The 13,968-nt window shown below is 41.3% G+C and overlaps 1 protein-coding gene across 3 annotated transcripts in view; it reads left to right on the forward strand.

Annotated features, from left to right (window-relative positions):
- The window catches only part of LOC118209631, a 49,404-nt gene extending 38,517 nt beyond the window's left edge, over positions 1-10,887 (forward strand). For all 3 annotated transcript variants that reach the window (XM_035385152.1, XM_035385154.1, XM_035385153.1), the window contains exons 22-26: positions 535-701; positions 2,220-2,277; positions 3,430-3,582; positions 4,672-4,872; positions 10,277-10,887. In XM_035385152.1, coding sequence (XP_035241043.1) covers positions 535-701; positions 2,220-2,277; positions 3,430-3,582; positions 4,672-4,872; positions 10,277-10,315 — 618 coding nt within the window. In that variant the 3' untranslated portion in view covers positions 10,316-10,887. The remainder of the gene's footprint in view (positions 1-534; positions 702-2,219; positions 2,278-3,429; positions 3,583-4,671; positions 4,873-10,276) is intronic.
- The last annotated feature ends 3,081 nt before the right edge of the window (positions 10,888-13,968 follow it).

The raw sequence follows: 13,968 nt of genomic DNA on the forward strand, positions 1-13,968 counted from the left end.
CTTAAAATTTTTCTTTTAGTACTCTGCCAAACAAAATGCCATCATTTATTTACATCCTTCACAAAATTAATTTATTCTGTATGTGAATGTATTTTGTATCCTCCATTGATGTTGTATTCCTATGCTATAATACGGCATAGTGAAGCTGTACCTTGTTGACATTCGCCTATATTTCCTGATCTGTGAAGTTTTCTTTTTCTTGTGGTTCCCTCACCACCTTTGCCTGGCTGGTCCATATCCATTTCATAGGGCCTTGTAATCTACATGAGAATGCATCTCATATTGTTTCTGTCCCTTTGTATGGGTGTCTCCTACGACAAAATTACAAATGAGGGTGTTGAATTTATTTGATTGCATAAATAGAACAAGTCTTGGTAAATTGGTATCTGAAACTATAACTGAGCTGCGATATAGCAAATGTTATGCACTGTGACTATTTCTTTAGCTTAGCAAATCTGGCACATTACTGTTTGTGTGTTTGCATGAGCTTTCAGTGAGCACACTCTAGTTAATGACCTACCGACCCTGCTCCAGGTCCTGCACCCGTATCTCGACCCCCATACGGTCCTGCTGGTCAGGCTGTTTGCACTGGACGCAGTGTACCGGCCTGACCCCAGTGGCCAGGGGTGTGGCACAGTATCTGCTCAAACCAGGGGCCGGCTGTCTCAGCTTGCATGGACTGTCATTCCACTGTTCGAAGGGTGAGGCTGAAGTTTCTGTCTTTTTTTAGTTTTTCTTTCACTTTTTCACCAAAGTAAACAATCATATTTGTGTGGTGAGGTTGTTGTTTGGTGTGACAAAATGCACTGTTACAGTTTCTACATGAGACTATTGCACTGTATATTTCAGATTGAATGGTGTCATATCTACGGAAGAGGATTAGGGCCACGTGCAATTTTTTTTTGAGTTCTGACTTTAAACTCAGAATTCTGACTTTATTCTCAGAATTCTGACTTTAATCTCAGAATTCTGAATTTAAAGTCAGAACTCAAAAAAATCTTTCACGTGACCCTAATCCTCTTCCGTACATATCAAACTTCATGAAGGTGAAATAAAACAAAATATTTTTCTCAGCTAAAATAAGGAAACATTACTTGGTCAGCCACAGTCGAATTTCATGCACCTAACCTTGTAGAAAATGTATAAATATGAAATACTGTTATAATTAAGGTATCACACAGAATCTATGAAGTCATTATGAATACACAATTTTTGTAAAGTGCAATCCAATTATATATTCTTTGGGATATATTGGTCGTTCAGGTTGTTAGGATGTGCCTGGGTTGAATAAACAGCATTATATGGTTAAGCTTGAAAAGAGGACATTTACCTGCTCTGTTCAACCAGCATTGAGTAATATTAGTTAATGGTCACTTGCCTGATATTGTGCTGGGTGTAATTGCTTAATATTGCGCTGGGTGTATTTGCTGCTATGTGTTTGGGTGTATTACTGCTGTGTGTTTGGGTGTAATTGCTGCTGTGTGTTTGGGTGTGTTTGCTTGATATTGTGCTGTGTGTAATTGCTGCTGTATGTTTGGGTGTAATTGCTGCTGCGTGTTTTGGTGTAATTGCTGCTGTGTGTTTGAGTGTATTTGCTGCTGTGTGTTTGGGTGTAATTGCTGCTGTGTGTTTGGGTGTGTTTGCTTGATATTGTGCTGTGTGTAATTGCTGCTGTATGTTTGAGTGTATTTGCTGCTGTGTGTTTGGGTGTAATTGCTGCTGTGTGTTTGGGTGTGTTTGCTTGATATTGTGCTGTGTGTAATTGCTGCTGCGTGTTTTGGTGTATTTGCTGCTGTGTGTTTGAGTGTAATTGCTGCTGTGTGTTTGGGTGTGTTTGCTTGATATTGTGCTGTGTGTAATTGCTGCTGTATGTTTGGGTGTAATTGCTGCTGTGTGTTTGGGTGTAATTGCTGCTGTATGTTTTGGTGTAATTGCTGCTGTGTGTTTGGGTGTAATTGCTGGATATTGTGCTGGGTGTAATTGCTGCTGTGTGTTTGAGTGTATTTGCTGTTATGTGTTTGGGTGTAATTGCTGCTGTGTGTTTGGGTGTAATTGCTGCTGTGTGTTAGGGTGTAATTGCTGCTGTGTGTTTGGGTGTAATTGCTGCTGTGTGTTTGGGTGTATTTGCTGCTATGTGTTTGGGTGTATTTTCTGTTATGTGTTTGGGTGTAATTGCTGCTGTTTGTTTGGGTGTAATTCCTGCTGTGTGTGCTTTGCAGGCCTTACGCGAGCAGTAGGACTCATTATGCACCATTGTTCCAGGGCTCCCCAGGCAAGGTAAGAGCGTTCTGTCCTCTCATGGCGGTGGTAACTGACAGAGAGAATGTAAACCGGAATATATAAAGCACAAGTTCAGTTTCTCTCCCTCTCATTTTTATGCCTCCATGGCGGCACAGCCGTATATTTTCGGGTTGCCCATCCGTCTTTCCGTCCTAATTCTCGTGAACGCGATATCTCAGGAACGCCTTGAGGGAATTTCTCCAAATTTGGCACAAACGTCCTCTTGGACTCGAGGATGAACTGATTAGATTTTGGTGGTCAAAGATCAAGGTCACTGTGACCTCAGAAAACACGTTTTTGGCCATAACTCTAGAATTCATACGCAAATTATGACAAAGTTTCACACAAATTTCTAATAGGATAAAATGATGAAGTGATGACATTTTATATCCAAACAGTCAAACAGAGCACTAGCTACTAGTTGGCGGAGGCATACAACCACGAGGCTGTATTTCTAGTTAGATTTTTAACTTTCAATTTAGGTTTTTGCAACACATTACACATCTAGAAACAGACAGAATTAGATGGACTATTCCTCACACTTGCTTATTGCTCACACCTGTGTCAACACCCTGTGCACAGTCCCATGCTGGCTCAGAGGCTGAGGCTTGTAAGGCCTTGTCCTGTGTCCACACCCTGTGCTGTAAACACAGTCCCATGCTGGCTCAGAGGCTGAGGCTTGTAAGGCCTTGTCCTGTGTCCACACCCTGTGCTGTAAACACAGTCCCATGCTGGCTCAGAGCCTTGGCCTGTAAGGCCTTGTCCTGTGTCCACACCCTGTGCTGTAAACACAGTCCCATGCTGGCTCAGAGGCTGAGGCTTGTAAAGTTAAAAGTGATATTGTCTGGTGTGCTTCCCAACATTGTATGGGAGCCAGAAGCACTCATGGTGTTTGTAATTACAAACGAAAGGACGCTGGTTATCCATTATCGCCTCTTTCCTCTTGGCAGTGAGGAGTCTTTTTTGGCATTTTGTCTACATAATAGATTTCAGAAAAGCACATTGAACAATAAGCCAGAACAATTGTGTAAATTACGCTAGAACAGCTGTTCCTTCGCTATAAACTCTGTCTGCCGCAAACACATTGAAGCCCACTGTTTAATGGTGTCTTCTGAGTTTTTGCCTTCCATTTGATTGTGTCCTCCTCAGGGGTTTCTGGGGTCTGTGAGTTCCTGTCCGGTGGAAGAGGCCACAGCGGGACACTTAAAGAGCCGGACCGTGAAGCTTTTGAAAGGCGCTGCGAGCGTGGCAGTACAGGTCTGGGATGGGCATTATCTTGACGATGAACGTCCCGATCTGCCTGTAAGCACAGCCCAGTATCCATGCCGACACACCAGCAGCCCCGTAGCGAGAGACTGGGGTAGTAGCCAGGGGGTAGTAGTCAGGGTGTAGTAGCCAGGGTGTAGTAGCCAGAGGGTAGTAGTCAGGGGGTAGTAATCAGAGGGTAGTAGTCAGGGGGTAGTAACCGGGGGTAGTAGTCAGGGGGTAGTAGCCAGGGGGTAGTAGTCAGGGGGTAGTAGTCAGGGGCCGCCTCTCACTGACCTTCCAGTCCTTTATTTCTCACGGGGCTTGTGGAGAAGCTGTTGTTCCTGTAGATATGGGTCAATGCTTATTATTTTGTTATAAAGATCATGTTTCCTCCATGTGTTTCTTTTATTTATTTTTAACTCTAAAGGGCATGGAGTGCTGGATTTTAGCTACCATTTAGCTTCTCCTCTCCAGGAAGCAAAAGGTTTTTGAGGCAATGTGTCAATAAGGCAAGCAAAGCAGGCACTCATGGGAAACATTAGAACTAGTTTGCCAAAATTGCTTTGTGCTTTGTCACCTGGGATGGTCTATAAGGGCATGCATCACCAGAGGACGCGTCTGCTTTGTCCCTGTAGAGGATTGATACGTCTGTTTAGTACAGGCCTTTTACTTATTGGGTACTCAGTACATGCAGTGTTTTATCAGTGCTTCAGTTTCAAAGGCTTATTTTTTAACAATCTCTGAATATTAAAAAGCTCAATTTAAGCTTTATATTAAGTGATATGAATTGATAGCTGAAAACCAAAAATGTTTTTTTATCAAGACAGCCAAACTTATAGAACATTTATTTTTCCAATGTGGAAGACAAGCAAATACATAAAACTAAAGAGGAATGGAATGTGTGCATGCGCCTTTCATCTCAGTATTGAGTTACAACAGCAATTAGGCACCAGGTCATTCATTAATGACTTTTGGCAGATAGGCACTTAGGAAAATCAATGTTTGCAGAAAGAAAGCAAATATACCATTCTATCCACTCCCCCCCCCGTCCGTCCGTCCGTCCCCCACACAATGCACACACGCGCACTCACACACACACATGCACGCACGCACACACACACACTCTCTCTCTCTCTTTAACAGGTGCTGGATAGCCTTCTGCCTGTGGACAAAAAGAAGAAATTCCTGAAGACTCAGTCCAGCAGGTCAGGACCGGAGATGTCCCAGTTGGTCCTGCAGTCTCTGAGTCGTAAGATCAGGAGGAAGGGACGGGGAGGTGCAGAGTACCAGAGAGAGGAGTCCTTCTACGAGGAGGCCATGGGCTCCTCCTTCTGCTCTCTCATGGTAGGGGCTGAGTCCGCTCTGCTGCGCCCTTCACACCATTATTGCCCTGCGTATGACGTGCATTTGAATTGCTTTATAGATCGTGGTGTCCCCTGTCTGTCACCACAGTACCCTCTTTACGCATTACATTGTCAATACTGAGCGCTGTAATCCAGAGCCATTTACACATGTGGAGAACATGCCTGTTTTTCTAAAGTCTGATATCTCCAAAAAGGCACAGAAGAGCCAGTTATATTCAATAAGTATAATGTTAGCCAAAAAACCAACAATTACTATTGCTATTGCAAACTAAAGTAGCACTGCAAGGCAATCCTTTCCACAGGTGTTTAACATCCCAAAAGGAAATGCAAAATGAAAGAAACATTGACACCCAGTTTGTGTGTTTTTCTTTTTTCCACTTGACAATCTTTGCTGTATGGAGGTAGGATTCTAGCAGTGTCCTCACAGGGCAAACCATGGACTCAGTCCAAAATCACACGTGCAACGTGAGCCTCTTTAGGATATGCAGAAGCAAATAGCATGTGTGGTCACCAGCCATTCAAGAAATCATTCATAAATGATGGATAATCCACAAATAAAGGAAATGCACTGTGAGGCAGACATCTGATTATCATTCACTGTCTCTACTGTTGGTTAACCACCAAAAAGGATTTTTACATTTACCAGCAACTTGTTGACCATTGTACACTCTTCTCCTTCTCCTCTCATCGTATGGCCGAATGCTGAGTGTGATAGGGAGTTAGTATGGTTTTGTCCTGTGTGGAAAATGGTTATCCCTTTACTGTGCTTGTTCTCAGTCTGGTTACAGTTGCTGGTAATCGTGGCCCACCTTACGAAGCTGCTGCTGGTGTGGTCTGAATTTCATACCAGACCATGGGGCCCATCCATAAGACTAGAACGCTCTCTTGGCAGGACGAGCCTCCTGATAAACAGTTCATTTAAAGTGGTAATCAGAGTCCATCTTTCATTCGTTTAGCCTTATGCACCAGCATTTTCAGCTGCTCGACCATATTTGTATATTCACCTCGTGCCAGTTAGATGTCGGGGAAGAGAGGATTATATGAAATATGTTTAATTTCTGAATTCAGAGGTTAACTTAACCAGTTAACATCCTCATTTGACGTCCGGCACTCTGAATACCGAACACAAGCATATCAACAGTTAAAACCCCTCACTTATCCAACAATAAATTTAGTATCAAAGTGACCTTATGTTTTTGAAAGCAGGCCTAAGCACTATGGGCCTCATTCACCAACCGTTCTTAAGAAGAATTTTTTTCTTAAAACCCACTTATGCAGTTTTCACAAAGATTCTGACATTCACCAATGTTTACTTATTTGGGATTTGTTCTTAGGTAAGAACAGAATCTATGCACACTCAAGAGCACACTTACACACATTTGAGTGCTGACATGTTTGTGGAAAATAATTGGTAATTGCATTTAATTCAATTCTACAGTTGTATAATATTATAGGATTTAAATTACAATAATATTTTCATCATTTCTAATATTTTTTAATTATTATTTTCATTATTTTAATGTGCTTTAGCATTAAGGTGCCAGGTTCCGCCTCAGAGGGTGATTGCCTCAGCGGGAGTTCATCTGTAAATAAATCATATAAATCAAACCATCATAGTGACCTTTTATTTTTGGGGGTTTCAATTATGCAATGTTTGGTCCATACTGCAAAAGCAAATGTTCAAATTTTGAATACAAACTAAGCACTTAGGTAACACTTTTTAAACACATCGACATGTTGAAGAGGAGAACACTTTTCTTTTCAATTTCTGTGTGTGCACACGGCCCTGCAGTCTCATGCCCTTTCATGGGGATTGGCGGGGCGTTTACCTATGCTAATTAGGAACAACTGGCACACGCTTTGATCTTACGAGGACAATGTCATTCATCATTATAAGAACACGGGTGCGAACAATTCTGCGGTTTAAGAACACGTCATGAATCTGACGTAGACTTTTTTTAGGACCTTTCTCAAGAACAAATTTAAGAAAAAACGTAATATTGGTGAATGAGGCCCTATGATATAATTATCGTAAAATTCCTGGTTTTAAACCCTTTATAAAAAGATCATGATGATGTTCACAGGTAATCCAGCTCAGGTATCAAAGAAACAAGTTTTCAGCTGCTTCTGACAGCAAGAGATGTGACAAATAATTTCTCCAGTTGCAATCTCCACCTTCAGGCAAAATATTTTCCATGTAACCAAACCAAATCGTACCACGTTGCTTTCTGCTTTTAACTGAAACTAACTCTAAAAATTGAGATTTCAACTATCATAACTCAACAACCAGTATTTATATAGACATTAAGATTTCCCTCAGCGATTCCAGTGATTGCATTTAAATATCAGATCACAAGGAGCATTCTTTGTGCGGCATATAACCATACGGGTTCTCTGTTTGAATTTTTTCCAGAGGGCAATAAAGCTGTAAAACCTTCAGAAGTTAAACTTTCCAGGACACCCCACATTCCAATGGTCATACAGATTATATTGTCTGTTTCTCAAGGGTGATAATCTGAAAAATACATATCTGACATCGGGTAGGTGTTGATATGAATTTGATATGAAATCAATGACCTTTTGAATGTCATGTTAAATTTGTAGTTATAAATATCACCAGTGTTGTTTTTTTTAAAAGGCAGCCTGGCTGAGAATTTCTCTGGAACATGTCTCTACATTTTATCTATTAGTAGTATACTGCAGACTGCACTTAAGGTTAGTATAATCCAATAATTCATAAACCACTATAATAGCAATAATCACAGTTAGATAACCACAGCAGGCCAGTGTACAGATCACTTAATCATCTGAGTTATGAGTGAAAGGAACATTTATCATCTGTCATCATTTCAGTATTTTATATTCATATTTTTTAAAGAGCGGCACTCGAAGCAGCATGTTTGTATCCTGTGAGCTTTAGCATCCACAGTATCTCATAGTGAAACTCAGAGCTGTTTGACTCCCTCTAAAGGGCAGGCTGCTCATGTATTGATCCAGAATCCATCAGGCTGCAGAGTTGGTTGTGAGGGTATCAGATCCTTCTCAAACCTTAAAGTAATAATCTCAAAGATTTTAATTACAATGAATGTCTGTTAAATCACTATCTATCGCTGAATTAGGTAACGCAATGGTGATTGAGCCTATTATTATATTAATTTATATTATTATTATTATAATAATTTATGACTAAAGAACTGGGTGTCTGTGGCGACATTCCCGGGAAAAAATCACAAGTGACGCACAGTTAGTGACGCGTTTTCCATCACCCATCAGTGGTTGGTCCGCCAGAGAGGGCAGGCGGAGCTAACGCAACAGGCTTGCTCTTCAACTCACTTGTGTATAAGCGGCATACTGTTTTTTCCGGTGTCTGCTGGCGTTAAAGGTGGGGGGGTTATGGAACCCTAATAAGTTTTTGTGTAACATGAGAGGTCATATTATTTGTTGATGTAGATTTCGTATTACATTTGATGACAATGTAACGTTACTAAATTGCATAGCTATTTGCACAGCTAACGCTAGCTACTGGACCATGTCAATAAATGTCATGTCATTAGTTTAGACAACGTAGCGCACAGTATCCATCTCTCATATCAGGTAACGTTGGGTTAGCCAGCTAGCTAGCTAATGTAATTAACACAATCTAATGTCAGCTAACAATTAGAAAAAACACCGGTACCGACCTCGCAAACCATCTCTCGAATGCAAGGCTACCTTGTTGCAACTTTGCAATGTAGCTAACTAAAGGCCAGTTCAGCTCAGTGATTCGCAACGAGACTGGATGCAACTTGCAAAATTCCAAGACGTCTGATTGTAAATGTTCTAAAACTTCACTTGGCGATTTGATAAGGTGGGTCTTTTGAGACCCTAGGCAACGGCTTCAGAGGCTCTGCAACTAACCAGTTCACACCACTGCAATTTTCTCTGCAACATTCTAAAACCGATTCATCTCTTTGCGAATCATTGATCTGAACTAGCCTTAACGTTACCGTTATTTACATTGCCATCAAGTTCATCAATATATTATAATGATCAGAATAAATCCATCTTTACACAGAACATTACCACAGGGTATAGGTGGAGCAGAGCCGGGTCTGATTTCTGTGTAAAGAAGTCAAGCCGGAGAAAACTAAATTACAGAGGTTTAAAGGGAGTCCTTCTGTAGATATTCTGTAGGAACCACAGAGACTTGTGCCATCAATTAAGCATCACATCAAGAAAAACCCTGCTAAGTACCTTCTGAGCGACAGCACTGACTTCACTTCCTGTGAGCTTGTGCAGTGTAGAAATGAAAGGGGTAATAAAACAGGGATCATGTGTGTAGAGTAGGGGAGACATGGGGCATTGACATTTATACTCATCTTTCACAAAATACAAGTATTGATATTATTTCAACTCCATATTAATGTCCATGGTTTTGGTGATATACATTAGGGTATATTGCTCCTGTGCCTGGGTGATATACATTAGGGTATATTGCTCCTGTGCCTGGGTGATATACATTAGGGTATATTGCTCCTGTGCCTGGGTGATATACATTAGGGTATATTGCTCCTGTGCCTGAGTGATATACATTAGCGTGTATTGCTCCTGTGCCTGAGTGATATACATTAGGGTATATTGCTCCTGTGTCTGGGTGATATACATTAGGGTGTATTGCTCCTGTGCCTGGGTGATATACATTAGGGTATATTTCTCCTGTGCCTGGGTGATATACATTAGGGTATATTGCTCCTGTGTCTGGGTGATATACATTAGGGTGTATTGCTCCTGTGCCTGGGTGATATACATTAGGGTATATTGCTCCTGTGCCTGGGTGATATACATTAGGGTGTATTGCTCCTGTGCCTGGGTGATATACATTAGAGTATACTGCTAACACTATCACTCTTATGGGGATGAAGCCCATTGTACTATGATCTGAAAATTACACATTCACATCTTTGTGCTGAGCAGGACATCACATTCATGAGGTCAAAATAAGTTCGCTCTCTTGAAATCACTCTTGAAATTTGAAAGGAAATTGTCCATCATAAAAACATACGCACATCTTTATTCAGCACAAAGAGAATCATAAAAAATACTTGTGGATGTTTCCTTACCAAATGTTCACTGACTGAATATACCCTACTCTATCCTTCTGTGTTGTATTGAAATGATCTTGAAGCACACTTCAAACAAAATCCAAATAATATTGCTTACAGTCTGGTGATATAAATATAACAAGGTCAATACAGATAAACAAATCAAACAAATGTTTCACTGCTTAGCACTGAAATCTGCATGTTCACTGAAAGAAGTGTGGAGGTTCAGCTGTGTCTGCCAGCACAGACACTCAGTGCTGAGCCCTTTCCATCATGCTGATGCTGACTCTTGTGTCTCTCCAGGACACCTCACTGATGGATGCAGGCTGTGGACCTCTCTGAAGTAGGCAAGGGCCATGAACTCAAGCAGAAATATGTGCGTTTCATTTATCAGCACAAACAATCAGCTGAATTGATCCCATGGCAGAAGAATGGTAGTTGATCAGTTTGTTATGCTGATTTCTAGAAATTCCAGAAATTATTTTGAGTGATTTTTTTGCATTTAAACCAAAGGGTGGGTTTTTAAAGAATGAATGTGCTCTACAGCAGCCTTTGGGGAGAGAGGGTGTTTAAACACTGGTGGCAGTAGTAGCTGCAGTTGGTTTGTGCTGCGTTCCTCTGAAGCCAGTGGGTGTCTTACTGCATGGTGAGTCATAGGTTCTGCTCAGTGATGTCATCATGTTCGGTAGAAACGGCTTTTTGGGAGAACAGAATGTTGTCTGAGAAAAGAGCGACACATGCGACTTATAGGTGAATGTTGCTTATACGTGTGCATTACCTGGGTGTTATATTACCAAACAATGCTGTTTGAGGCTTGTGGTGATTTTTCAATTCCGTAAAAAAGGTAACCCACCTACTATCCCTGTATGCCCATGTTAACATGTCTAATGTAATAAATACAATATTTCCATTCATCCTGTTTAATGAAATAGTGTCTTAAAGACTTTGGCCTGGTTATAGACGGCAACGCGACATCATGTATTTTTCAGATGCTTTGGCCAAAGGTCTGTTCTTTGCACAGCTATAAAGTTAAACAAAATTGGAAACCATGGAAACAGGTGAGTCATAGCCTCTCCAGTGTCATTGCCCCTCTGTTCCTGGGGCTTAGAGGGATCTATAGCCCCTTTTCCACCGTAGGGCCGAACGGTTCTGAGCACGGAGAGGAACAGTTCCAATGGTGTTTCCACCTGGAAACGATTTGGCGCGGAACGATTACAAACTGTTCCCAGAACTATATTTTCAGCACGGTTAGACAACCGTGCTCAGTGCAGCAGAACCTAACTCAATAAAATTTACTAAAATATTTTTAAATAATTTTATATGAGCTATGGGGGCGACATAGCTCAGGAGGTAAGACTGATTGTCTGGCAGTTGGAGGGTTGCCGGTTCAAACCCCGCCCTGGGCATGTCAAAGTGTCCTTGAGCAAGGCACCTAACCCCCAACTGCTCTGGGGAATGAGAGGCATCAATTGTAAAGCGCTTTGGATAAAAGCGCTATATAAATGCAGTCCATTTACCATTTTAGTGCAGTGTTTGCACTAAAGTGCAGTCACAAAACACTGCACTAAAATGAAATGGTTAAAGAATTCACCTGTTTTTTTCATCCTGGAAATACATGAACTACTCATGGAATTAAAAAAAAAAACTCCATAAAATTATATCAAGGTTAATAACTATGCAGTGAGGGCAGCCTGCTTAAAAAAGGCTACATAGGCCACATAATGTAATAAATTTTCCCAGTCAAAGGTATATGTACAATTTGACATCACTTTCAAAGTTAAAGTAATAATCTCGAAGATTTTCATTAAAATAAATGTCTGTTAAGTCACTATCTATCTCTGAATTAGGTAACACAATAGTGATTGAGCCTATTATTATATTAATTTATATTTTTATTATTATTATTATTATTATTATTATTTATGATTAAAGAACTGGGTGTCTGTGGCGACATTCCCGGGAAAAAATCACAAGCGGCGCATAGTTAGTCATGCGTTTTCCATCACCCATCAGTGGTTGGTCCGCCAGAGACGGTAGGCGGAGCTAACACAACAGGCTTGCTCTTCAACTCACTTGTGTGTAAGCAGCGTACTGTTTTTTCTGGTGTCGGCGGGTTATGGAACCATAAAAAGTTTTTGTGTAACATGAGAGGACTCCTCAGAGTAGAGTAGAGTAGAGAGTAGAGTAGATTTCGTGTTACATTTGATGACAATGTAACGTTACTAAATTACATAGCTATTTATTAGTTTAGACAACGTTGTGCACAGTATCCATCTCTCATATCGGGTAACGTTGCGTTAGCTAGCTAGCTAATGTAATTAACACAATCTAATGTCACAATTAGAAAAAACGCTAGCTAACGCTACCAACCGGTACCGACCTCGCAAACCGTCTCTCAAATGCAATGCTACCTTGTTGAAACTTTGCAATGTAGCTAACTGAAGGCCAGTTCAGATCAATAATTTGCAACGAGACTGAATGCAACTTGCAAAATTCCAAGACGTCTGATTGTAAACGTTCTTAAACTGCACTTGGCGATTTGACAAGGTGGGTCTTTTGAGACCCCAGTCAACGGCTTCAGACGCTCTGCAACTAACCAGTTCACACCGCTGCAATTTTCTTAAACCGTTTCGTTTCGTTGCGAATCATTGATCCGAACTGGCCTCAACGTTCTTAACGTGGCCTATCGTTATTTACATTGCCATCAAGTTCATCAATATATTATAATGATCGTAATAAAGCCAGAGTATAGGTGGAGCAGAGCCGGTCTGATTTCTGTGTAAAGATGTCAAGCTGGAGAAAACTAAATGAAAGAATACGGCAGTATGGATTAGCGTTGTTATTATTTTATTATGCTTCCTCATATGTTCCTTCAGCCTTGAAAAAGGCAAAACCTGAAACACCAGGGGTAACATTTTGCAAGGCTGTTGTTTCAAAAATATCACACAACAATCATTCACGAAAAAGACTGTTTATTGTGCATGAGATACATAATTGCACGAGCCACAGCGAATCCCGCGAATTCTTCTCTGCAGTGTAAAGATGTTCATACCGGGCAAAAGGTGGATAAAGAACGTTTGCAGAAATTGATCATCACTAATTCTACCCCAGGTCTGCTACAGCATTTTAACCTTCTCGGCAGTGTAAAGACAGCTTAAGTTAGCCTAATGTTAGACAATGAATGAGTATGTACATAATGTTACTTTTATAACAACCATTTTTAATTCAGTAAATAGTAAGTGTTTAGTTGGTGTGGCCCAGGTGCCAACTGACTGACGTCACACAGGTTGGATCCGTTTGGATCTATGGGAAGTAAGGTCCAAAAACACACCTGCAATTACTGCTTCTCGCCATTGGTACCGCCAAAGAGAACGAAACGGAAATCTTCGAGATTGTAACTTTAAGCATGCTTAAGACTACATTCGTGATGCTGTTCTGAGGAATGCTTCCATATTGATTTCAGTGGTGAGGGATGCTCAGACTGCAGGCAGATTGACTGCTACACACTCTGGTCAGCCCAGCGCTGGATATTCTGAGTCACACAAACAACAGTTTCCTCTCAGTACCTGCTGTTTCCCTCAGTACCTGCTGTTTCTCTCAGTACCTGCTGTTTCCCCTCAGTACCTGCTGTTTCCCCTCAGTACCTGCTGTTTCCTCCTCAGTACCTGCTGTTCCCCTCTCAGTACCTGCTGTTTCCCTCTCAGTACCTGCTGTTTCCCTCTCAGTACCTGCTGTTTCCCCCTCAGTACCTGCTGTTTCCCTTTCAGTACCTGCTGTTTCCTTCTCAGTACCTGCTGTTCCCCTCAGTACCTGCTGTTTCCCTCAGTACCTGCTGTTTCCTCCTCAGTACCTGCTGTTTCCCTCTCAGTACCTGATGTTTCCTCTCAGTACCTGCTGTTTCCCTCTCAGTACCTGCTGTTTCCCCCTCAGTACCTGCTGTTTTCCCTTCAGTACCTGCTGACTGCAGCTTGATCCTGGACTGATTCCTGACTGTT

Source organism: Anguilla anguilla, chromosome 12 (assembly GCF_013347855.1).
Source record: "Anguilla anguilla isolate fAngAng1 chromosome 12, fAngAng1.pri, whole genome shotgun sequence".
Lineage (NCBI taxonomy): Eukaryota > Metazoa > Chordata > Actinopteri > Anguilliformes > Anguillidae > Anguilla > Anguilla anguilla.